The sequence below is a fragment of the Lagenorhynchus albirostris genome, chromosome 19, assembly GCF_949774975.1.
Source record: "Lagenorhynchus albirostris chromosome 19, mLagAlb1.1, whole genome shotgun sequence".
Lineage (NCBI taxonomy): Eukaryota > Metazoa > Chordata > Mammalia > Artiodactyla > Delphinidae > Lagenorhynchus > Lagenorhynchus albirostris.
In genome coordinates, this window is record NC_083113.1 from 42,641,965 (window position 1) to 42,668,924 (window position 26,960).

The 26,960-nt window shown below is 42.7% G+C and overlaps 2 protein-coding genes across 3 annotated transcripts in view; both read left to right on the plus strand.

The window, feature by feature from the left end:
* Positions 1-26,960, plus strand: part of CDH3 (cadherin 3) — a 103,033-nt gene that overhangs the window by 25,422 nt on the left and 50,651 nt on the right. The window lies entirely within an intron of this gene.
* On the plus strand, positions 4,959-5,495 carry LOC132509956 (NADH dehydrogenase [ubiquinone] 1 alpha subcomplex subunit 12-like; the record flags this gene model as incomplete). Its single annotated transcript, XM_060131572.1, is given in 1 exon segment — positions 4,959-5,495. A coding segment is annotated over 1 exon segment (429 nt), but the record flags the coding sequence as incomplete, so codon positions are not given.

Sequence of the window (26,960 nt, forward strand, 5' to 3'; positions counted from 1 at the left end):
CCCCTTACTTAACGCTAGATCCCAGCCCTTCTTTCCCACTCAGGCCGTTGTGTTCATAATCCTTCCCCTAACTTGCTCCTGCATCATTAGTCTGCTCCATCCACTGAATTTTCCCAGAAACCTTCAGTCTTGCTGTAATGTGTCAGTGTTAAAAAAAATTAAAACCTATCTTGGGGCTGGATAGATAGACAGATGGACATATATGTGATAAAGCAAGTATAGGAAAATGTTAGCAGGAGAATCCAGGTGGTGGGTCTATGTGTTCAATGTATAAAATTCTTTCAACTTTTTGGTGTGTTTGAAATTTTTCATTAATAAAATGTCGGGAAAAAATTCCTATCTTGACCCTACATCTCCCTCTTGCTTTTATCTCATTTCTCTGCTCCCTTTCCCAGCAGAACTTCTGAAAAGCTTGTCTGAACATGTGTCACCGTGTGTCTCATCTTTTCTTTTACCAACTGCAATCAAGCTTTTGCCCCAGCAGAATGAGACCAGAATGTCTCTTTATAAGAGACCAGAATGTCTCTTATAAAGCTCACCAGTGATTTCCACTGTAGGAAATGGAGTGGTCGTTTATCAGTCCTAATCTTGCTCAGCCTATCAGCTGCAGAATTTGACTCCATTAAGTTACTCCTTGCTCCTTACAAAACTTTCTTTCCCTAATTCCAGAATGGCACTCTCTCCTCCATTCTCTCTTATCTCCTTAGTTGACTTTGTTGATCTCTCATCTGTCCAGCCTCTTAAGGTTGAAATGCATCAGGACTTAGCTCTTAAAACGTTTTCTCTATCTACACTCCCTCTCTTGTTTATCTCCTGCAGTTTCATGGATCCGATTACTATAGGATTATTCCCAAATTTATACTATCCCTAGCCTGAACCCATCTCCTCTATTCCAGACTCATTTATCCAACTGCCTACTCGACATCTCTGCCCAGATGTCTAAGAGGTATCTCAGACTTAATGTGCCCACAAACTAATTCCTCGTTGTAGTAGTTGTTATAATAATAGTCCCAGTGAATCACACCTCACTTGTGTCCGTGCCTGTTTGCAGTGTGAGCATTAATTTCTTCACACACACTCCCCACCCCTGAACCTGGGCTGGCCTTGTATCTTGGCTTTGATCAGTAGAAAGTGATGGAGTATGAATTCCAGAACCTAAGCCATAAGAGGCTTTGCGGCTTTTACTCTCCCATTCTGGAACACTGAGGCCACCATGGCAAAGAAGTCCAGGCTAGCCTCACTAAAAATGAGAGCCCATGTGGAGAGCCGAGTGAGGCACCCCAGCCAGCAGCTGGTCCTGGCTCCAGCCATATAGAGGAGGCCGTCTTGGACCTTCCAGCCCCAAATGGGCTATCAGATAACTCAACCACGTGACTGATCCCAGGCAAGATTAGCAGAAGAACTGCCAGATTGCCAACCCATGTAGTCAAGGGAAATCATAAATTGCTGTTAAACTACTAAGTTTGCGCTTTTTTTTTTTGCTGCAATAGATAACTGAAACACCGCTCTTGCCACTATACCTTCCCCTTCACAGCCTTCATCTCTGTAAATGTCACCTCCATTCTTCCAATTGCTCATGCCAAAAAACTTGGAGTTCCTTGACTCCTCCCTTTTTCTCATCTAATCCTTCAGCAAATTATATATCATTTTACCATGTATCCAGACGCCTATACTTACCACCTCCATTGCTACCACACTGCGCCAAACTGCATCATCGCTTGCCTGGATTACTGCAGGGGCCTCCACCTTGGTCTCTCTGCTTCCATCCTGGCTCCCCTCCACTGTGTTCTCCAGCCAGCAGTGAGCGATCCTTTTAGAGTTTAAGTCAAATCCCATCACTCCTCCGCTCAAAGGACTCCAGGGACTTCACACTTCACTCAGAGTAAAAGTTAAAATCTTTACTGTGGCCTCAAGACCCCACATGATTTGGCCCTCTCCTCTCTCCCCCTTGTTCACCCTGTTTCAGCCACTGTAGCCTCATTTCTGTCCCTTAAATAAACTAATTGGCTTCTTATCTCAAGCCCTTTGTACTTACTCTCCTCTCTGTGTAGTCTTCCCCAGAGACTCACATAACTCACTTCATGTGTCTGCTCAGATGTCACTTCATTGAAGAAGCCTTCCCTGGTCATCTAGACCCCACTACTCCATCCCCACCCAAACCCCAAGCTCCATCAATTTCTAGCTCTCTTACCCTGTTTTGGACTCCTCCACAGCAGTCAACACCACCTGACATATTACATTTTTCTTTGTTTGTTTTTTATCTGTTTTCTCCCTTTAAAATGTAAACTCGGGCTTCCCTGGTGGTGCAGTGGTTGGGAGTCCGCCTGCCGATGCAGGGGGCACGGGTTCATGCCCCGGTCTGGGAGGGTCCCACGTGTCGCGGAGCGGCTGGGCCTGTGAGCCATGGCCGCTGAGCCTGCGTGTCCGGAGCCTGTGCTCCGCAACGGGAGAGGCCACAACAGTGAGAGGCCCATGTACCACAAAAAAAAAAAAAAAAAAAAATGTAAACTCTATGAGGACAGGGACTTCATCTGGTTATTCACACCAGGGTCTCCGGTGCTTATTACCTATCAAATAGAATGTATTCGATATAGTTTTGCTGAATGAATGAAAGCAGAAGTGTATTGTATTAGTTTTCTGTTGCTTCTGTAACAAATTACTACAAACTTGGTGACTTAGAACAAATTTATTATTTTATAGTTCAGGAGATCAGAAGTCCAAAAAAAAACATGTCTCACCTGGCTAAAAGCAAGGTGTTGGCAGGGCTGCATTCTTGCCAGCGAAGCTGTCAGGGAGAACTCATCTCCTTACTTTGTCCAGCTTCTAGAGGCTGCCCACATTCTTTGCATGATGACTCCCTTCCATCCTCAAAGCCAGCAATGATTGATTGAGTCTTCCTCACAGGGCATCATTCTGATGGCTTCTATCATCACATCTCCTTCCCCATCTCAGGCCCTCCCTCTTTCATGAATAAAGACCCTTATGATTACATTGGGCTGACCCAGATAATCTAGGATAATCTTACCTTCTTAATATCCTTAATTTCATCACATCTGCAGAGTCCCTTTTGCCTTGAAAAGTAACATAGTCACAGGTTCCAGGGATTAGGATGTAAACATCTTTGGAGGGGTGATTATCTTGCCTACCACAGGTATTTACCAAGAAACTAATGAAGCTTAAATTCAAGCCCACTAACACAAGCCCCTCCTAAGACCCAGGAAAGGGCCCTAGTGATCTGTTCACATGGTCATATGTTTTTTTGAAAATTTACAAAAGTAAGATATTTTAACTGTAATTGGTTAAGTTTTCTGTTTCTTTCCACTCTGGCTTCACCTCTGTTGTACTGTTGCTCCTGTTGGGTGGCATTGGCATAGACCTGGGCATCTGGGGGATATAGTCACTAAGAGGAAGTTGAGTTGGGTTTACTGAGATGTGGTTTGTAGTAACTTCCGTGTATAGTTAAGTTAGTGTTAGCCTTCCTGGTACAGTAGTGGTTTCCAGAAATACTACAGCTGCCCAATGTTGTAATGTAAGGTCGCAAGGCCAGAGGTTCTATTGCGATATGAGCAAATCCTATGGCATCTGGCACTGGAAGTATGTGGTGGTAGAGAAAACAAGATTTCAAATGTAGAGAAGCAGAAGCTAGCCTGTAGGAAATTCTTCCATTCATCAGACGTATAAAATGGTGAACAGACAATTTTAGTTCTCATCACTGTGTAGCCAAAACAGAAGTGCTTTCCTGTCAAGAATATACTCAGTAACGCAATATGTAGTAGGTCATTTGGAAAGATGTTCACAGTAATTCTTCGTGTCACTGCACAAATGCCTTTTGCAGTGTGACATTGTTGCTCTTTCCCTCAAGATGTGGAGTCTGTCCCCATCTCTTGTCTGGGGCTGGCCTTGTGACTTGCTCTGACCTATAGAATGTGGCAGAAATGATGTGGGAGTTTCAAGCCTAGACCTCAAGAGGCCTTGCAGCTTCTGCTCTCAGCCTTTACTATATAAAGAAGCTCAGGGCTTCCCTGGTGGCGCAGTGGTTGAGAGCCCGCCTGCCGATGCAGGGGACACGGGTTCGTGCCCCGGTCCGGGAAGATCCCACGTGCCGCGGAACAGCTAGGTCCGTGAGCCATGGCCGCTGAGCCTGCGCGTCCGGAGTCTGTGCTCTGCAACGGGAGAGGCCACAACAGTGAGAGGCCCGCATACAGCAAAAAAAAAAAAAAAAAAAAAGAAGCCCAAACCAGCTTTCCTGAGGATAGGAGACCCCATGGAGAGAGGAACCCAACAACCAAGAGCCAACACCAACCACCAGACATAAGAGTGAAGCCATCTCAGTCCATCCAGCCTCAGTCCAGCCACAAGATGACTATCGCTGCATGACTGATCCCTAGCAGAAGAACCATCCACCTGATCCTGGTCTATATTGCTGACCCACAGAAACATAAGTGAATAAAATAGTCGTTGTTTTAAGAACTGGATTTTGGGGCAGTTTGTTACACAATAATAATTAACTGATACACAGCATATACATACATACAAATACACCATACATTTCTCTTCTATATGAGGATCTGGTGAAATAAAATTTTTTTTTTAACATCTTTATTGGGGTATAATTGCTTTACAATGGTGTGTTAGTTTCTGCTTTATAACAAAGTGAATCAGTTATACATATACATATGTTCCCATATCTCTTCCCTCTTGCATCTCCCTCCCTCCCACCCTCCCTATCCCACCCCTCCAGGCTGTCACAAAGCACCGAGCCAATATCCCTGTGCCATGCGGCTGCTTCCCACTAGCTATCTACCTTACTATGGTGAAATAAAATTTATCAGAGTTTCTGTGTTTAAATCTCTTGCTGTTTGACATAATAGACAGACATTGATGAAAATAACCTAAAATTTGTAACATGCATATGAGGACATCAGTGTTCAACTGGTTAATGAGTATAATCAATTCAAAGATTAGTCACTAAGCGTGGGCTGCAGCAGGTCAGTGGCCAGGGCAGCCTCCATGGCTATCTACAGATTTTCTTCAGGACAAATGATGTGAGGGTTGGTACATTAGTGGGGGAAGACAAAAATGGAAATAAATACTATGAAGACAGCAAGCAGTTTTTTGGCTATCACCAGTGGGTTATATGTACTACTGAAATGAATGGCAAAAACACATTCTGGGATGTGGATGGAAGCATGGTGCCCCCTGAATGACGTCATTGACTTCACTGTATGACTCATGATCCTCCAACAAGAAAATCACCTATTGCTTGTACATTCATTTGGACAAACCATAAATTCAGCATGAGTGGCACTCCACAACAATATATACCTTATTCCACCACTAGAAAGAAGATTCAGGAGTGGGTCCCACCTTTGATACCTTACAAGTAAAGACAATGAAAAACAATTTAAACATGTAAAATATGGGTTTTTTTGTGTAATTGCACCGTTACTGCTTACTATTAACTTGATTAAAATTGTTTGATTGAAAAAAAAGAAAAAGATGAGTCACTGCACAAGAAAATGCAAAGTGCCCTGAAATTATTCAGCTTACATATGAAAGAAATGTGGTAGGCGTTTTCCCAAGTTTGACAATCTAAAATTTTACTCATTTTTAAAAATTAATTAATTAATTTTTGACTGTGTTGGGTCTTCGTTGCTGTGCGTGGGCCTTCTCTAGTTGTGGTGAGCAGGGGCTACTCTTCCGCTGCAGTGTGCAGGCTTCTCATTGCAGTGGCTTGTCTTGTTGTGGAGCACAGGCTCTAGCTACAAGGGCCAGAGGGGGTTCTACCTCAAAGGTAACTGGGCCTCTGGTGTGCCAGGTTCTGACTTAATCCACAGTGCAGTTAACAGCCCCTGAACGCAGAACAGGTGATCCCTGCTTGGGAAACCATTTCCACCTCATTCACATACTTGTAGTTGGTAAGTGAACCCACTGCCAGCACATTTTTCAGCTGTTCCTTAAAATGGGTTGTTCTTCAGCATTTTCACTTGTAAAAGGTTGAATTGGACATGGGCAAAGATTGCCTTAAAATAAGTAATGCCACATAAAAAATGAAGCATGAGAATTGAAAACATATGTCCACCTAAAAACGTCTCTATATATCCATAGCAGTATTAGTCACAATAGCCAAAATGTATCCATCAACTGATGAATGGATAAACAAAATGTGGTGTATCCATACAATGGAGTATTACTTGAAAATAAAAAGAAATGAAGTCCTGGCATATGCTATAACATGGATATACCTTGAAAACATTATTCAAAGTGAAATAAACCAGTTACTAAAGACCATATATTATATAATTCCATTTATATGAAATATCCAGGATAGGCAAATCTGTAGAGACAGGCAGATTGATGGTTGCCCAGTAGTGGGGAGTTTGGGAGAAAATGAGGAATAACTACTGATGTGTTCAGAGCTTCTTTTTAGGGGTGATGAAAATGTTCTAAAATTGATTATGGTGATTATTCAAGTCTGAGACTATACAAAAAATATTGAATTGTGTACTTCATTAATTTATTTTTAAACCTTTTCTTTTATTTTATTGGCTGTGCCTCATGGCTTGTGGGATCCTAGTTCCCGGACCAGGGATTGAACCTGGGCCCTGGCAGTGAAAGTGCAGAGTCCCAACCACTGGACCACCAGGGAATTTCCTGAATTGTGCACTTTAAATTGGCGAATTGTATGGTAGATGAATTACATCTCAAAGCTGTTATTTTTTAAAAGCTTTTTTGAAAATGCCCACACTAATTTCCCTAAGGGAGCTGTTACTGCAGACCACCTCATGTGAGCAAATGTCACGGCCTGACATTGAGACTAATCAGACCACACATGACTCCAGCCAATCACACTTGGCAATGCCCGTCACGCGCTGGTCACAGGGAACTGTCAGTACTTAATACTGATCATGGGAGTTTGGGCTGACAAAGCTAATTAATTACCCATAACATGTACAGCAGTGGTTAAGGGCACAGGCTCTGCAATGGGACAAACTGATTTTGAGCCTCCGCTCTGTCTTATGACCATTGGCAAGTTAGCCTGTCTCAGCCTCAGTCTCCTCATCTGTAAATAAGAGATGATAATATCTACCCCATAGGGAGGTTAAGAGGATTAAATGCAATACTTTTGTAGAACAATTAGTACTGTGCCTAGAACTAAGTAAAGGATCAGTAAATGGTAGCTGGAATTATTGTTAATAATGTGTAAAGAGCACTGAGCACAGGGCCTGGCATATAGAAAGCGCTCAAAACACAGAATGATTTTTTTTTAATTACCTTTTTTATTTTATTTATTTATTTTGGCTGTGTTGGGCCTTTGTTGCTGTGCGTGGGCTTTCTTTAGTTGAGGCAAGTGGGGGCTACTCTTCGCTGTGGTTCATGGGTTTCTCAGTGCAGTGGCTTCTCTTGTGGAGCACGGGCTCTAGGCGCACGGGCTTCAGTAGTTGCAGCACACGGGCTCAGTAGTTGCGGCGTGTGGGCCCTAGGGTGTGCGGGCTTCAGTAGTTGTGGCACACGGGCTCAGTAGTTGTGGCTCGCAGGCTCTACAGCACAGGCTCAGTAGTTGTGGTGCACGGGCTTAGCTGCTCCGCGGCATGTGGGATCTTCCCAGGTCAGGGCTCGAACCCGTGTCCCCTGCATTGGCAGGTGGGTTCTTTTGTTTTGCGGTACATGGGTCTCTCACTGCTGTGGCCTCTCCCGTCGCGGAGCACAGCCTCCGGACGCTCAGGCTCAGTGACCATGGCTCACAGGCCCAGCCGCTCCGCGGCATGTGGGATCCCCCCAGATCGGGGCACGAACCCGCGTCCCCTGCATCGGCAGGCGGACCCTCAACCACTGCGCCACCAGGGAAGCCCGGCAGGTGGGTTCTTAACCACTGCGCCACTAGGGAAGTCCCAGAATGATTAAAGTCATACTTTTCACAGGAAAAAATGTTTATGAGACAGAATAAACTTTACAGATAAGGATAGAAAATTTGAATTCTGTTGCTTAAGGACAAGAGTAGGTGACTTTGGGAGACTGCTACGTGCCCCCTACCTGGCTCCTCTGTAGCAAATACTCACACAGCCTAAAGCAGTGGCTTTGCCCTTGAGCCTCTTTGCCACCCCCCCCACCCCGAGTCACTAATGAGCAAATCCAAGCTTCCAGAAGCTCCTAGGAGAACATTCAGCTAAGAAACTGGAGTTTTTGATGAGGACCCCAGACAGGAAATGCCATTGCCCCTCCAAAGCATATTCTAAGACAGGGAACTTGAAGAGGAACTCAAAGCAGAAAATAACTGCAATTGATTATCCCAGGAATGCAGGGGCATTTCAACAGCAAAAAAAATCGATTTATGTAATATACTACACTGTGTGGTTAAAGGAGAAAAATGTGATCATCTCAATACCGGCATGAAAAAGTAGGTGATAAAACTCATACTTATTTATGATTAAACAGTAGTAAACCAGAACTAAAGGGAAATTCCTGTTCTTGATATATCTCCCCATATGAAACAAAACTTTTTAAAAATTTTATTTATTTATTTTTGGCTGTATTGGGTCTTTGTTTCTGTGCACGGGCTTTCTTTAGTTGTGGCGAGCGGGGGCTACTCTTTGTTGCTGTGCACGGGCTTCTCATTGAAGTGGCTTCTCTTATTGCAGAGCATGGGCTCTAGGTGAGCAGGCTCAGTAGTTGTGGCACACGGCTTAGTTGCTCCGCAGCATGTGGGATCTTCCCGGACCAGGGCTCAAACCTGTGTCCCCTGCATTGGCAGGCAGATTCTTAACCTCTGTGCCACCAGGGAAGTCCTGAAACAAAACTTAATAGTGAAACAATAGAACTATTCCCAAACCAGGAACAAGGCAAGGATGCTATCATTCTTACTATTTGATATCATAACGGTAGCAACTGATTTTCAACAAAGGTCCCAAGACCATTCAATGGGGAAAGAATAGTCTTTTCCACAAATTGTACTGGGACAACAGAATATCTAAAAGAATGAAGCTGAACTCTTAGCTCACACCATCTACAGAAACGAAATCAAAATGGATTGAAAACCTAAACGTAAGAGCTAAAACTGTAAAACTCTTAGAAGAAAACATAGGTGTAAATCTTCATGACCTTGGATTAGGCAACAATTTCTTAGATATGACACCAAAGGCATGGGCAACCAAAGAAAAAAATAGATAAATTGGACTTCATCAAAATAAAAACTTTTGTGCTTTAAAGGACATTGTGAAAACGAAAAGACATCCCACGGAATGGGAGAAAATATTTGAACATCATATATCTGATTAGGGTCTAGAATATATAAAGAATTCTTACAACTCAACAATAAAAAGACAAATACCCATTTTAAAAATGGATAAAGGGGGGCTTCCCTGGTGGTACAGTGGTTGAGAGTCCGCCTGCCGATGCAGGGGACACGGGTTCGTGCCCCGGTCTGGGAAGATCCCACATGCTGCGGAGTGGCTAGGCCCGTAAGCCATGGCCGCTGAGCCTGCGCATCCAGAGCCTGTGCTCTGCAGCGGGAGAGGCCACAACAGTGAGAGGCCCGCATACACCCCCCCCAAAAAAAAAAGGACAAAGGGGCTTCCCTGGTGGCACAGTGGTTAAGAATCCACCTGTCAATGCAGGGGACATGGGTTTGAGCCCTCGTCCAGGAAGATCCCACATGCCGTGGAGCAACTAAGCCCATGTGCCACAACTACTGAGCCTGAGCTCTAGAGCCCACGAGCCACAACTACTGACCCCACGTGCCACAACTACTGAAGCCCGCGTGCCTAGAGCCCATGCTCTGCAACAAGAGAAGCCACGACAGTGAGAGGTCCGCGCACCACAACGAAGAGTAGCCCCTACTCACCACAACTGGAGAAAGCCCGCACACAGCAACGAAGACCTAACACAGCCAAAAAAACCCAAAAAACAAATAAACAAATAAATTTACATAAATAAATAAATAAATAACCCAATGAGCAAGTATTACTAAAAAAAAAAATGGACAAAGGATTCAAACAGACTTTTCTCCGAAGAAGACATGCAAATGGACAACAAGCCCATGAAAAGGTGCTCAACATCACTAGACATTAGGGAAATGCAGATCAAAATCACAAGATACTACTTCACGCACACTAGGATGCCTATTTTTTTAAATGGCTATTTTTTTTTAAATGGAAAATAACAAGTGTTGCCAAAGATATGGAGAAATTGGAAACTTCACTCATTGCTGGCAGAAATGTAAAATGGTCCAGCCATTGTGGAAAACGTTTTTGCAGTTCATCAAAAAATTAAACATAGAATTACCATATGACCCAGCAGTTCCATTCTGAGGTACATATCTAAGAGAACTGAAAATGTGTTTGTATAAAAACTCGTGCATGAATGTTCATAGCAGCATTATTCATAGTAGCCCAAAAGCAGAAACAACACAGATGTCCATCAACTGATGAATGGCTAAACAAAATGGTATATTATTCAGCCAAAAAACGGAATGACATCCTGATACATGCTACAATGTGAATGACCTTTGAAAACATTATGCTAAGTTTAAGAAGCCAGACACTACTACTGAAGCCCGCACACCTAGAGCCTGTGCTCCGCAACAAGGGAAGCCACTGCGATGAGAAGCCCATGCACTGCAATGAAGAGTAGCCCCCGCTCACCGCAACTAGAGAAAGCCTGCACACAGCAACAAATATCCAACTCAGCCAAAAATATAAATAAATAAAAAATTTTTAAATGGTGAATTTTATGGTATGTGAATTATATATCAATTAAGCCAACTCTGCGAGTACTTAAAAAACTGAAATTGAAAAATCCAGTTCCAGCAATTCCACTTCTTGGTACACAGCCTAGAGACACACACACTCCCTATGCACCAGGAATACATATAAGGATGGTTACTTCAGTGGATTAAAAATGGCCACAAGGGCTTCCCTGGTGGCGCAGTGGTTGAGAGTCCGCCTGCCGATACAGGGGACACGGGTTCGTGCCCCGGTCCGGGAAGATCCCACATGCCGCCGAGCGGCTGGGCCCGTGAGCCATGGCCGCTGAGCCTGCATGTCCGGAGCCTGTGCTCCACAACGGGAGAGGCCACAACAGTGAGAGGCCCGCGTACCGCAAAAAAAAAAAAAAAAAAAAAGGCCACAAATTCTCTGCAGTCCCTCCTTTCAAAATGTGGGGTCTCTTTACCCACACTTTGAATTTGAACTGGTCTCTTGACTCACTTTAACCAACAGAATGCAACACAAGTGACTATTGCCAAGTTTTGAGTGAGGCCTCAGGAGACCTCCTGCACTTACTTTCTTGGAACATTTCCACCATCATATGACAAAGTTCAGCTGGAAAAAGAGGGCCAGACATCACAACTGAGGCTCCAGACATGTGAGTGAGGCCATCGTGGGCCATCCCACCAAGCTGCCAACTGACTACAGCCACTAAGTGAGTCCAGGTAAGATCAGAAGAACCATCTTGTCAACCCACGGAATCATGAGAAATAACAAACTGTTCTTGCTTTAAGCCACAACGTTTTAGGAATGCTTGGCTACCCAGCAATGGCTAACTGATACAATACTGAGGCCTTGTTTGCACGATCAGAAAACTAGGAAGCAACCCAAGTGCAGGCTGGATGGTGTAGTGGGTTTAGCCTGAAGTTTGGCCTCTGACTTGGGCCCCAAATCCCACCCTGCCACTTACCAGCTGTGTGTTGATGAGAAATTTATTTGACTTATCCCTATGTCCTCCTAGGTCCTTGTAAGAATTCAAGGGGTTAATACACCTAGAGGACTTGGAATAGTTTCTGGTAGAGAGGAATACTATTAAGTGTTGACTGTTGGTATTGGCTATTGATATGCTCACCAACAAAGTGTGGTTTATATATGTGTTGGAGGGACTTCCCTGATGGTGCAGAGGTTAAGATTCCGCCTGCCAATGAGGGGGACACAGGTTCGAACCCTGGTCCGGGAATATCCCACATGCCGCGGAGCAACTAAGCCCGTGCGCCGCAACTACTGAACCTGCGCTCTAGAGCCCGCTTGCCTAGAGCCCATGCTCTGCAACAAGAGAAGCCACTGCAATGAGAAGCCTGGGCGCAGCAACGAAGAGTAGCCCCGACTCGCCGCAACTAAAGAAAGTCCGCATGCAGCAACAAAGACCCAACACAGCCAAAAAAATAATTAATTAATTAAAAAAATATATATATATATATGTTGGAGGCGATAAAGGAGTAAATTTCCTGTATACCAACTTGGACAATTCTCAGAAATATATGATTGTATTGGAAAAAGCAAGTCATAGGACTATAACATTTACATAAAGGTTTTTTTTGGTTTTTTTTAGCGGTACGCGGACCTCTCACTGTTGTGGCCTTTCCCGTTGCCGGAGCACAGGCTCAGTGGCCATGGCTCACGGGCCCAGCCGCTCCCCGGCATGTGGGATCTTCCCGGACCAGGGCACGAACCCATGTCCCCTGCATCGGCAGGCAGACTCTCAACCACTGCGCCATCAGGGAAGCCCACGTAAAGGTATTTTTAAAATACAGGGAGGAGGACATAAATACACCTCAGAGCATTTGCCTCTTTGAAGGCAAAGATGGGAATGGCTAAGTAGAAATCAAGAAAGAGTTTTGCTTTTTTTAATAAATTTATTTATTTTTGGCTGCGTTGGGTCTTCGCTGCTGTACGTGCGGGCTTTCTGTAGTTGCGGCGAGCGGGGGCTACTCTTCGTTGCGGTGCGCGGGCTTCTCATTGCGGTGGCTTCTCCTGTTGCGGAGCATGGGCTCTAGGCACGCGGGCTTCAGTAGTTGTGGCACGTGGGCTCGGTAGTTGTGGCTTGTGGGCTCTAGAGCGCAGCCTCAGTAGTTGTGGTGCACGGGCTTAGTTGCTCTGTGGCATGTGGCATCTTCCTGGTCCATGGCTTGAACCCGTGTCCCCTGCATTGGCAGGTGAATTCTTAACCACTGCGCCACCAGGGAAGTCCAAGAAGGATTTTTGCTTTAATCACAATGTTCTTTTTTATTATTATACAAAAAGACACTAGTTATATAATTTTTAAAAAGTTATGCATAGGAAAAAGACTAGAAGCAAAGAAGTTAAATTGCCAACATTGGTTAATTTGGTTTGGTGAGAATATAAGGGTTTTTTTCTTCCTTATTCTTTACTGCCTCCCCAGCCCCCACCCGAATTCCTGTATTAATTACAATGGTTCCGAATCCTTCCTTTTCTGCACCATCCGCTTGGGGACCTGATCTTCCCGGACCAGTCCTGACATCTGCCTTGTCACAGGCAGGCTCAGCCCAGTGTGCATAGCAGCTGGCACTGCTATCCAGGGCCACCCTGCTCGGGCCCACCCAGGCCCACAGGTGGCTGTATTCTTGCCAAGGCTTCAGATCTCAGGCTTTGATCCTTAACGTGCTCGAAGAACAACTCCTTAGTTTTGCTCATCGGAATTTAAGGGGTTCCCCTTCCTCCAGTTCCCCCAGCAAGGGGCCCTAGCACCCTCCTGCAAGCAGCTGAGGGGAAACCATGGGGAGGGGTGTGTGTACAGGAGGTGTCTGGGAAAGGGGGAAGCACAACAGAGGCACACGCCAGAGGCGATTTCCTTCATGGCAGATGCCGAATGGAGGACTTTATCAGGCTCTTTAAATTTTTAAAGACTTGTTGGTGATGTTTTGTCTTGCTGTCACTATGTTATTGAGGAGGGCAGATAAATCGGCTTTGGTGTTCTCAGCTACTGTGTATAAGGGTGTGAAAGTAAAGGCTGTTGCAGGGCCTACAGAATACAGGTTAGTGGGGTCCAGGTGGAAATTGGGAATCAAGAGAATTGTTTGCATCTCTAACACAGTGGTTCCTGGATTCTTCTGTTTGGACACTTTTGTCTTCTCAGGCCTGGGTTTTATATCCAAAGGGAGATCGTGAAGTTGTTCTTTCTGGTTCTGATTGATAGGTTCTGGATTAGACACTCTGGAAAATAGTAAGTTCAGATAAGACTGTTTTTTTCCTTTTTTAATAGATATTTATTGGAGCATAATTGCTTCACAATACCGTGTTAGTTTCTGTTGCATAACAAAGCAAATCATCCATATGCATACATATGTCCCCATATCCCCTCCCTCTCGAGCCTCCCCCGCATCCTCCCTATCCCACCCCTGTAGGTCATCTCAAAGCACCGAGCCAACCTCCCTGTGCTATGCTGCTGCTTCCCACCAGCCAACTATTTTACATTCGGTAGTGTATATATGTCGATGCTACTCTCACTTCGCCCCAGCGCTTCGTTCTCCCATCCCATATCATCAAGTCCATTCTCTATGTCTACCTCTTTATTCCTGTCCTGTACCCTGCAACTAGGTTCATCAGTACCATTTTTTTTTTTTAGATTCCACATATATGCGTTAACATACAGTATTTGTTTTTCCGTTTTGATTTACTTCACTCTGTATGACAGACTCTAGGTCCATCCACCTCACTACAAATAACTAAATTTCGTTTCTTTTTATGGCTGAGTAATATTCCAGTGTGTATATATATACCACATCTTCTTTATCCGTTCATCTGTCAGTGCACATTTAGGTTGGTTCCATATCCTGGCTATTGTAAATAGAGCTTCAATGAACATTGGGGTGCATGCCTCTTTTTGAATTATGGTTTTCTCAGGGTATATGCCCAGTAGTGGGATTGCTGGGTAATATGGTAGTTCTATTTTTAGTTTTTTAAGGAACCTCCATACTGTTTTCCATAGTGGTTGTATCAGTTTACACTCCCACCAACAGTGTAGGAGCGTTCCCTTTTCACCACACCCCTTCCAGCATTATTGTTTCTAGCTTTTTTGATAATGGCCATTCTGACCAGCATGAGGTGATACCTCATTGTAGTTTTGATTTGCATTTCTCTAATAATTAGTGATGTTGAGCATCTTTTCATGTGTCTCTTGGCCATCTGTATGCCTTCCTTGGTGAAATGTCTATTTAGGTCTTCCGCCCATTTTTTTTTTTTTTTTTTTTTTTTTTTTTTTTGCGCGGGCCTCTCACTGTTGTGGCCTCTCCCACTGTGGAGCACAGGCTCTGGACGCACAGGCTCAGCGGCCATGGCTTATGGGCCCAGCCACTCCGCGGCATGTGGGATCTTCCCAGACCGGAGCACGAACCCGCGTCCCCTGCATCGGCAGGCGGACTCCCAACCACTGCGCCACCAGGGAAGCCCCCGCCCATCTTTTAACTGGATTGTTTTTTGGATATTGAGTTCCATGAGCTGTTTGTATATTTTGGCGATTAATCCTTTGTCTGTTGTTTCATTTGCAAATATTTTCTCCCATTCTGAGGGTTGTCTTTTTGTCTTGTTTATGGTTTTCTTTGCTGTGCAAAAGCTTTTAAGTTTAATTAAGTCCCATTTGTTTATTTTTGTTTTTATTTATGTTACTCTAGGAGGTGGGTCAAAAAAGATCTTGCTGTGGCTTATGTCAAAGAGTGTTTTTCCTATGTTTTCCTCTGAAAGTTTCATAGTGTCTGGTCTTACATTTAAGTCTTTAATCCATTTGGAGTTTATTTTTGTGTATGGTGTTAGGTAGTGTTCTAATTTCATTCTTTTATGTATAGTTGTCCAGTTTTCCCAGCACCATTTATTGAAGAGGCTGTCTTTTCTCCATTGTATGTTCTTGCCTCCTTTGTCATAAATTAGGTGCCCATATGTGCATGGCTTTATCTCTGGGCATTCTGTCCTGTTCCATTAATCTATATTTCTGTAGTATAGTTTGAAGTCAGGGAGCCTGATTCCTCCAACTCCGTTTTTCTTTCTCAAGATTGCTTTTACTATTCGGGGTCTTTTGTGTTTCTATACGAATTGTAAGATTTTTTGTTCTAATTCTGTGAAGAATGCCATTGCTAGTTTGGTAGGGTTTGCATTGAATCTGTAGATTGCTTTGGGTAGTATAGTCATTTTCACAATATTGATTCTTCCAATCCAAGAACATAGTATATTTCTCCATCTGTTTATGTTATCTTTGATTTCTTTCATCAGTGTTTTATAGTTTTCAGAGTACACGTCTTTAGCCTCCTTAGGCAGGTTTATTCCTAGGTATTTTATTCTTTTTGTTGCAATGATAAATGGGAGTGTTTCCTTAATTTCTCTTTCTGATTTTTCGTTGTTGGTGTATAGGAATGCCAGAGATTTCTGTGCATTAATTTTGTATCCTGCAACCTTACCAAATTCATTGATTAGTTCTAGCAGTTTTCTGGTGGCATCTTTAGGATTTTCTATGTATAGTATCATGTCATCTGCAAATAGTGACAGTTTTGCTTCTTCTTTTCCTATTTCTTTTTCTTCCCTAATTGCTGTGGCTAGGACTTCTAAAACTATGTTGAATAAGAGTGGTGAGAGTGGACATCCTCATCTTGTTCCTGATCCTAGTGGAAATGCTTTCAGTTTTTCACCAATGACAAACCCACCCGCTTGCTGTGGGTTTGTCATATATGGCCTTTATTATGTTGAGGTAGTTTCCCTCTATGCCCATTTTCTGCAGAGTTTTTATCATAAATGGGTGTTGAATTTTGTCGAAAGCTTTTTCTGCATCTATTGAGATGATCATATGGTTTTTATTCCTTAATTTGTTAATGTGGTGTATCACATTGATTGATTTGCATATATTGAAGAATCCTTGCATCCATGGGATAAATCCCATTTGATCATGGTGTATGATCCTTTTAATGTGCTGTTGGATTCTGTTTGCTTGTATTTTGTTCAGGATTTTTGCATCCATGTTCATCAGTAATATTGGTCTATAATTTTCTTTTTTTGTGATATCTTTTTCTGGTTTTGGTATCAGGGTGATGGTGGCTTTGTAGAATGAGTTTGAGAGTGTTCCTTCCTCTGCAATTTTTTGGAAGAGTTTGAGAAGGATCGGTGTTAACTCTTCTCTAAATGTTTGGTAGAATTCGCCTGTGAAGCCATCTGGTCCTGGACTTTTGTTTGTTGGAAGATTTTTAATTACGGTTTCAATTTCATTACTTGTGATAGGTCTGTTCATATTTTCTAATTCCTCCTGGTTCAGTCTTGGAAAATTGTACCTTTCCAAGAATTTGTCCATTTCTTCGTGGTTGTCCATTTTATTGGCATATAGTTGTTTGTAGTAGTCTCTTATAATCCTTTGTATTACTGCAGTGTCAGTTGTGATTTCTCCTTTTTCATTTCTAATTTTATTGATTTGTGTCCTCTCCCTTTTTTTCTTTTTTTTTTTTTTTTTTGCGGTATGCGGGCCTCTCACTGTTGTGGCCTCTCCTGTTGTGGAGCACAGGCTCCAGATGCGCAGACTCAGCAGCCATGGCTCACGGGCCCAGCTGCTCCGAGGCATATGGGATCTTCCTGGACCGGGGCATGAACCCATGGCCCCTGCATCGGCAGGCGGACTCTCAACCACTGCACCATCAGGGAAGCCCTCCCTTTTTTTCTTGATGAGTCTGGCTAAGTGTTTATCAATTTTGTTTATCTTCTCAAAGAACCAGCTTTTAGTTTTATTGATTTTTGCTATTGTTTTCTTCATTTCTATTTCATTTATTTCTGCTCTGATCTTTATGATTTCTTTCCTTCTACTGACTTTGGGTTTTCTTTGTTCTTCTTTCTGTAGTTGTTTTTTTTTTTTTTTTTTGCGGTACGTGGGCCTATCACTGCTGTGGCCTCTCCCGTTGCGGAGCACAGGCTCCGGACGCGCAGGCCCAGCAGCCGTGGCTCACGGGCCCAGCTGCTCCGCGGCATGTGGGATCTTCCCAGACCGGGGCACGAACCCGTGTCCCCTGCATCGGCAGGTGGACTCTCAACCACTGCGCCACCAGGGAAGCCCTCTCTAGTTGTTTTAAGTGTAGGGTTAGATTGTTTATTTGAGATTTTTCTTGTTTCCCTTTTTTTTTTTTAACTTATTTTATTTTATTTTATTTGGCTGTGTTGGGTCTTCATTGCTGCATGCGGACTTTCTCTAGTTGCAGCTGGCAGGGGCTACTCTTCGTTGCAGTGTGCTGTCTTCTCATTGTGGTGGCTTCTCTTGTTGCGGAGCATGGGCTCTTAGGTGCATGGACTTCAGTAGTTGTGGCTCGTGGGCTCTAGAGCACAGGTTCAGTAGTTGTGGCACATGGGCTTAGTGGCTCCGCAGCATGTGGGTTCTTCCTGGACCAGGGATTGTACCTGTGTCCGCTGCATTGGCAGGAGGATTCTTAACCACTGCACCACCAGGGAAGCCCCTTTCTTGTTTCTTGAGGTGAGACTGAATTGCTATAACTCTTAGAACTGCTTTTGCTGCATTCCATAGGTTTTGGGTCATCATGTTTCCATTGTCATTTGTTTCTGTGTATTTTTAAAATTTCTTCTTTGACTTCTTCAGTGATCTCTTGGTTATTTAGTAGTGCACTGTTTAGCCTCCATGTATTTGTGTTTCTTACAGTTTTTTTCCTGTAATTGATTTACAATCTCATAGTGTTTTGGTCAGAAAAGATGCTTGATACAATTTCAATCTTCTTAAATTTTCTGAGGCTTGATTTGTGACCTCAAATGTGATAGAGCCTGGAGAATGTTCCGTGTGCACTTGAGAAGAAAGTGTATTCTGCCACTTTTGGGTGGAATGTTCTATAAATATCAAATAGATGTATCTGGTCTATTGTGTCATTTAAAGCTTGTGTTTCCTTATTTATTTTCTATTTGGATGATCTGTCCATTGGTGTAAATGGGGTGTTAAAGTCCCTTACTATTATTGTGTTACTGTCGATTTCTTGGCTGTTAGCATTTGCCTTATGTATTGAGGTGCTCCTATGTTGGGTGTATAAACATTTATAATTGTTACATCTTCTTCTTGGATTGATCCTTTGATCATTATGTAGTGTCCCTCCTTATCTCTTGTAACAGTCTTTATTTTAAAGTCTATTTTATCTGATACAAGTATTGCTACTCCAGCTTTCTTTTGATTTCCATTTGCATGGAATATCTTTTTCCATCCCTTCACTTTCAGTCTGTATGTTTCCCTAGGTCTGAAGTGGGTCTCTTGGAGACAGCATATATATGGGTCTTGTTTTTGTATCCATTCAGCCAGTCTGTGTCTTTTGGTTGGGACATTTAATCCCTTTATGTTCAAGGTTATTATTGATATGTATGTTCCTATTACCATTTTCTTAATTTTGGGGGGTTTGTTTTTGTGGGTCTTTTTCTTCTCTTGTGTTTCCCACTTAGAGAAGTTTCTTTAGTATTTGTTGTAAAGCTAGTTTGGTGGTGCTGAATTCTCTTAGCTTTTGTTTGTCTGAAAAGCTTTTAGCTTCTCCATCAAATCTGAATGAGATCCTTGCTGGATAGAGTAATCTTGGTTGTAGGTTTTTCTCTTTCGTCACTTTAAGAATATCCTGCCACTCCCTTCTGGCCTGCAGAGTTTCCACTGAAAAATCAGCTGATAACCTTATGAGGATGCCTTTGTATGTTATTTTTTGTTTTTCCCTTGCTGCTTTTAATATTTTTTCTTTGCATTTAATTTTTGTTAGTTTGATTAATATGTGTCTTGGTGTGTTTTTCCTAGGGTTTGTCCTGTATGGGACTCTCTGTGCTTCCTGGACTTTGGTGACTATTTCCTTTCCCATGTTAGGGAAGTTTTCAACTATAATCTCTTCAAATATTTTCTCAGACCCTTTCTTTTTCTCTTCTTCTTCTTGAACCCCTATAATTTGAATGTTGGTGTGTTTAGTGTTGTCCCAGAGGTCTCTGAGATTGTCTTCAATTCTTTTCATTCTTTTTTCTTTATTCTGCTCCTTGGTAGTTATTTTCACCATTTTGTCTTCCAGCTCACTTATCTGTTCTTCTGCCTCTGTTATTCATTCCTTCTAGTGTATTTTTCATTTCAGTTATTGTGTTGTTCATCTCTGTTTGTTTGTACTTTAGTTCTTCTAGATCTTTGTTAAATATTTCTTGTATTTTCTCAATCCGTGCTTCCATTCTATTTAAATGGAATAAATCCAATCTATTTCCGAGATTCTGGATCATCTTTACTATCGTTACTCTGAATTCTTTTTCAGGTAGATTGCCTATTTCCTCTTCATTTATTTGGTCTTGTAGATTTTTACCTTGCTCCTTCATCTGTGACATATTTTTTTGCTGTCTCTTTATTTATTTATTTATTTTAATGAGTGGGATTGTGTTCCTGTTCTACTGGTTGTTTAGCCTGAGGTTTCCAACACTGGAGTTTGTAGGCTATTGGGTAGAACTGGGTCTTGGTGCTGAGATGAGGAACTCTGTGAGACCTCACACCGATGAATATTCCCTGGGGTCTGAGGTTCTCTGTTAGTCCAGTGGTTCGGACTTGGAGCTCCCACCGCAGGAGCTTCCACCCGACCCCGTGCTGGCAAATCAAGATCCTGAAAGCCACGTGGGGTGGCAAAAAAAAAAAAAAAAAAGAGAGAGAACAATAACAAAGTAAAAAATAAAATTGGACTAGGAAACTAACAGATATGTTAGAAAGACTGTAAAAATAACAGTATAGATGAATCAACAACCAGAAGGTACATCAGTACCACAATAGTAAAAAAGAGGAGGAGGGAAAAGGAAAGAAAAAAAAAAAAGGAGGGGGGGTGGGAAAGGCCTTGGCTGTGGAGAGCAGAGCCTAAGCAAGGGTGAGGTTTGGGTGGTGGGCGGGGCCAATGCTCGGGACCCACAGGGCAGGAAAACCCTGGGGGCTGTGGGGGGGTGGGGCTTAGGCTCAAGGAACAGAAGGGGCCCAGGCGTGTCCCCCACCCCTGGTCTCAGAGGGCGGGGGACCTCACCTGGGAGCCCAGCAGTCTCCCCGTGTCCGAGTGGGTGGGGCATTCACCCTACACTCCTCTCCCCACTGCCTCTCCTGATCTCCCCAGCCTCAGGGGCACCAATCTTGTCTGGCCTCAACTTCTCCTTCCCCCTTACTCCCCCTACATCCTACCGGTTCACTGTGGGGTTCCTCCCGTCTCCTTGGGGGTTAGAGTTCCCCACCAGCAGCCGGCAGGCACCCTACTTGTGGGGATACGCTAACTCCACGTCTTCCCACACAGCCAACTTGACTCCTGCCCCTCAAGACTGGTTTTTAACTCACAAACAAGACATACTCTTTACAGAAAACTAATAGAAAAAATATATATAGATAAGCCAAAAAACAAAGAAAGAGACCACCTACCATGTCCTAGCACCATACTAGGCATTTGGTATATGTATCAAGAGGAGCTAACTATAAATTCCATGAGGACAGAGGCTTTATCTGTTATGTTTAAAGCCTGGCACTGGCCTTGCTGGAAAATTCTATATCTTGAGCTGGGGGGTGATTACACTGGTATATACATATGTAAAAATTCATCAAGATCTACATTTAAGATTTGTGCACTCAACTAAGTACAAGTTGTATCTTAAATAAAAAAAAAAAAAGAAATGTTCTAAGACATGTTCCCCAGAGTTTATGTCTGGTAGTAGGTGTTTTTAAATCACATAGAGAAACAATTATTTTCCTTTCAATTCTCTTTTAGTCCTTCGAGGATAAAGTCTCCCTTTGATGTTGATATGTCTTTGATATCTAACACTTCATGATTTCCCTTTTTAAACAGAGCTGGTCCCAGGCTTAGCCCCCAGCAGGCAGTAATAACCAGCTAGAATTTAATGATGTTGTATCTTATTTTCATTGTACTGATTTTTAAATCAGTTACCTTCTAGTCGTGGCAAGTGGTATTGGTTTCCCATTTGATGTACTGTAATATTGCTTTTTAAAGTAAAATTTCAAAGTAAATTTGTTTAAATTAAAAGTGAGTTGATTTTATGAAAAATTTTAAGTATAGAATACTCATGGTATAAGGACCGGGCAAAAACAAAGATGATTCTTCAGTGACTGAAGTTTGGAGAAAATGGCTCTAGTAAATTCCATTTGCCATATATATATATATATATATATATACACACACACATACACACACTACACATATGTAACAGCACAAATATGCTCTATTATAAATACGTATTATATGTATACATATAAGAAGAACTTATATGTATAAGTTATATTGAGTATGTGTTTTATATGATATATATTACTTCAATAAATGTATATTAAAATAAATAAATAAATAAAAACAAATATCAACCCTCACTTGACTCCACACACACCTGCAGCTACACCCCATTTCCTTATTCCTGTTGAAAGAAATCCTGAAAAGAATTGTCAATACTATACACACTTCCTCACCTCTTACTCTTCTGTCTAATCCAGTCTGGTTTCTGGGTTGATTCTCCAGCGAAACTGTTCTCCCAATGACCTCAAACAGCCAAATTCAATGGACATATCTCTGACCACATCCTTCATGGCCTGCCAGCAGCATTTGATCCAGCTGACCACTTCTTCTTTTCTGAAACCCTTTCTTCTGTTGATTTCAATCTTCTGGTTTTCCTTTGACAGGTCTTAGTCCCCACTGCTCCACCCAGACTTCAAATGTCAGAGTGCCTCGGGGCTAATCCTGTACCTTTAAGGATCATGTTTGGAGATACCCACATTAGTATCTCCAACCCAACCTAACCTCTTAGCACCAGATATAAATAGCCCATGGCCAACTCGACATCTGCACCCAGCAAGCTCACAGCTCCTCCAGCTTCACAGTCCAGGTGGAACTCTTGATTCCTCCTGCACCTGATTCTACCTCCCTAAATGGCACCACTGTCTATCCAAGCCCCAAACCTAAGAGAAGGCCTTGATTCCTCCTTTCTTCAATCTCAAAATCAGTCTCTCAGTAAGTCTTGTCAATTTCACCCCAAAGCTCTATGGAGAATCTGACCACTTTTCTGTATCTCCTCTGCAATAGTCCTAGCCAGGTCCATTGTGTCTCATCTGGACATAGCACCAGCCTCCTCTCTTTTCCCTTACTTTCATTCCTCCTGCCCCCAATTCATTTTCATACAGCAGCCAGAAGGAATGTTATAAAATATAAATCAGGCCATATTCCTCCTCTGCTTAAAATTCTTCAATAGCTTCCTTTTTATCCTGGAATAAAAGACCACTTTCTGTGCTATAGAATCCTATATGATATGTATCTCTCACCTGTTTCTTTACTCTCACCTCATCTCCCTTTCTCTGAAGACTCCCTCTGCTTCAGCCACACTGACTTCTCCTCTGTCCCTGGTTTCTAGAAGTTGCCTACCTCAGGACCTTTGCATATACTGTTTCCTCTGCCTGGAATACTTTTTCCTAGCTTTTCCATGACTGGCTCCTTCTCAACCTTGGTCTTAGCTTCACTGTTGCCTCCTCAGAGCGTCTGCCCTAAGCAGTCTATCAAAAGTGGGTTTCCAGGGCTTCCCTGGTGGTGCAGTGGTTAAGAATCCACCTGCTAGTTTTCACAGAACTAGAATAAAAAATTTCACAATTTGTATGGAAACACAAAAGACCCCGAATAGCCAAAACAATCTTGAGAAAGAAAAATGGAGCTGGAGGAATCAGGCTCCCTGACTTCAGACTATACCACAAAGCTACAGTAATCAAGACAATATGGTACTGGCACAAAAACAGAAATATAGATCAATGGAACAGGATAGAAAGCCCAGAGGTAAACCCATGCACATTTGGTCACTTTATCTTTGATAAAGGAGGCAAGAATATACAATGGAGAAAACCTCTTCAATAAGTGGTGCTGGGAAAACTGTACAGCTACATGTAAAAGAATGAAATTAGAACACTTCCTAACACCATACACAAAAATAAACTCAAAATGGATTAAAGACCTAAATGTAAGGCCAGACACTATAAAACTCTTAAGAGGAAAACGTAGGCAGAACCCTCTATGACATAAATCACAGCAAGATCCTTTTTGACCCACCTCCTAGAGAAATGGAAATAAAAACAAAAATAAATGAATGGGACCTAATGAAACTTAGAAGCTTTTGCACAGCAAAGAGACCATAAATAAGACGAAAAGACAACCCTCAGAATGGGAGAAAATATTTGCAAATGAAGCAACTGACAAAGGATTAATCTCCAAAATTTATAAGCAGCTTAAGCAACTCAATATCAAAAAAACAAACAACCCAATCCAAAAATGAGCAGAAGACCTAAATAGACATTTCTCCAAAGAAGATATACAGATTGCCAACAAGCACATGAAAGGATGCTCAACATCACTAATCATTAGAGAAATGAAAATCAAAACTACAATGAGGTATCACCTCACATCGGTCAGAATGGCCATCATCAAAAAATCTACAAACAATAAATGCTGGAGAGGGTGTAGAGAAAAGGGAACCCTCTTGCACTGTTGGTGGGAATGTAAATTGATACAGCTACTATGGAGAACAATATGGAGGTTCCTTAAAAAACGAAAAATAGAACTACCGTACGACCCAGCAATCCCACTACTGGGCATATACCCTGAGAAAACCATAATTCAAAAAGAGTCATGTACCAAAATGTTCATTGCAGCTCTATTTACAATACCCAGGACATGGAAGCAACCTAAGTGTCCACTGACAGATGAATGGATAAAGAAGATGTGGCACATATATACACTGGAATATTACTCAGCCATAAAAAGAAACGAAATTTAGTTATTTGTAGTGAGGTGGATGGACCTAGAGTCTGTCCTACAGAGTGAAGTAAGTCAGAAAGAGAAAAACAAATACCATATGCTAACGCATATATATGGAATCTTAAAAAAAAAACACACAAGGTTCTGAAGAACCTAGGGGCAGGACAGGAATAAAGACACAGACATAGAGAATGGACTTGATGACACGGGGAGGAGGAAGGGTAAGCTGGAACGAAGTGAGAGAGTGGCATGGACATATATACACTACCAAATGTAAAATAGATAGCTAGTGGGAAGCAGCCTCATAGCACAGGGAGATCAGCTCCGTGCTTTGTGACCACCTACAGGGATGGGATAGGGAGGGTGGAAGGGAGACGCAAGAGGGAGGAGATATGGGGATATATGTATATGTATAGCTGATTCACTTTGTTATAAGGCAGAAACTAACACACCATTGTAAAGCAATTATACTCCAATAAAGATGTTAAAAAAAAAAGAATCCGCCTGCCAATGCAGGGAACACGGGTTAGAGCCCTTGTCCAGGAAGATCCCACATGCCGTGGAGCAACTAAGCCCGAGTGCCACAACTACGGAGCCTGCGCTCCAGAGCCCACATGCCACAACTACTGAAGCCCGCGCACCTAGAGCCCGTGCTCCACAAGAGAAGCCACCGCAATGAGAAGCCCTCGCACCGCAACGAAGAGTAGTCCCCGCTCACCACAACTAGAGAAAGCCCGCGCGCAATAACGAAGACCCAACGCAGCCGAAAATAAATTAATTTTTTTTAAAAAATGGGCTTCCCCGGTAACTATCTTATTGCTTTATTTTTTTTCCTTCTTAGCACTTTCAATAGTCTGTAATTATCTTGTTTACTTCTCTACGTTTTTATTACAAAGTCCATGATATCAAGGATCTTGTCTATTTGATTCACCATTGCATTCTCAGTGCTCAGAATAGCATCTGACACGTAGTAGGCCCTCAATAAATATTTCTTGAATGTAATGAGTGGAGAGGTAGGTGGGGCCTAGACCAAGCAGGACCTCGAGAGAGCATCTTGGGGAGGCATTTAGGGATTTTAATCAGAGATCCAAAGTGATCAGACTTGGCAGTTGTAAATGATCAGTCTGACAGAAGTGGGGAAAACAGATTGGAGGGTGATGAAGGAAAGCTCCTGCAGTAGTTCAGGAGAGAGATAATAGGGTTAAATGGAATAAGATGTACAAAGCACTTAGCATTTAACCATAAGGGATGAGAGGGGAATTACTATTACTAATATAGCAGGCAAGCAAGGATTGCTTGAATTTAATGACGGTAAAGTTAAGAGTCCAGAGATAGAGGGACGTGTGTATCTCCTGGAATCTTTGAATCTCTAATCTCTTCCTCCAGTGATAAATGCTAGAATTTCTTATCTTTATCAAGTTAATTTGACCTCTATTTTGGTAATTCATATGCATTCATATTTGCATTCTTCCACCTGTGTTCCTTCTTACCACCATCATCTGGGAGGGAAGAATTTCACGGAGAGAGCTTCTGACCCTTCTCATTAGCTGTGTGACCTGGTAAATCACCTAATCTCTCTGAACTCAGTTTCATTTTCTGTAAAATGAGGACTCTGATATCTATTCTGTCCATCGTGAGGATCAGTGAATAACTGTACAGAAAATATTTTCACAATGCAAGAATAATTATTACTGTTATTTCACTCAGTAAATATTTATTAAGCACCTACTGTGTACAAAGCACTGTTTGTTGGTGCTGGGAATACAGCAGTGGCATGGGGGGAAAGGCAACGACAGAAGTCCATTCAGATGCTGAACATTTTGGATTTTGATTGTATTTTCCAAATTGGCAGATCACCTTGGGCCCCTGTTGAAAAATATAGATTGTTGGCCTGACCACAGCCTTGATCAGAATGGGGAAGGTAGAATGAGGGGAGGGTTAACTACCTCTCCGAAGTTATTCAGAAAGGACTGAAAATAAGAGATTAGGTGGATTAAATTGCCTCCCTTTTCCTTTTCCCAAATACCGATCACCACTCAGCAATTCTGCATACACATCTGTGGGTTTTTTTTGTTTGTTTCATTTTATAATGAATGTTAACCCTCTTATTTATTTATTTTTGGCTGCGTTGGGTCTTCGTTGCTGCACAAGGGCTTTCTCTAGTTGCAGCGAGCGGGGGCTACTCTTCATTGGGTGCACAGGTTTCTCATTGCGGTGGCTTCTCTTGTTGTGGAGCATGGACTCTAGGCGCGTGGGCTTTAGGAGTTGTGTACATGGGCTCAGTAGTTGTGCCTCGTGGGCTCTAGAGCACAGGCTCAGTAGTTGTGGCACACAGGCTTAGTTGCTCCGCGGCATGTGGGATCTTCCTGGACCAGGGCTCGAACCCGTGTCCCCTGAATTGGCAGGTGGATTCTTAACCACTGCGCCAGCAGGGAAGCCCTACACATCTGTT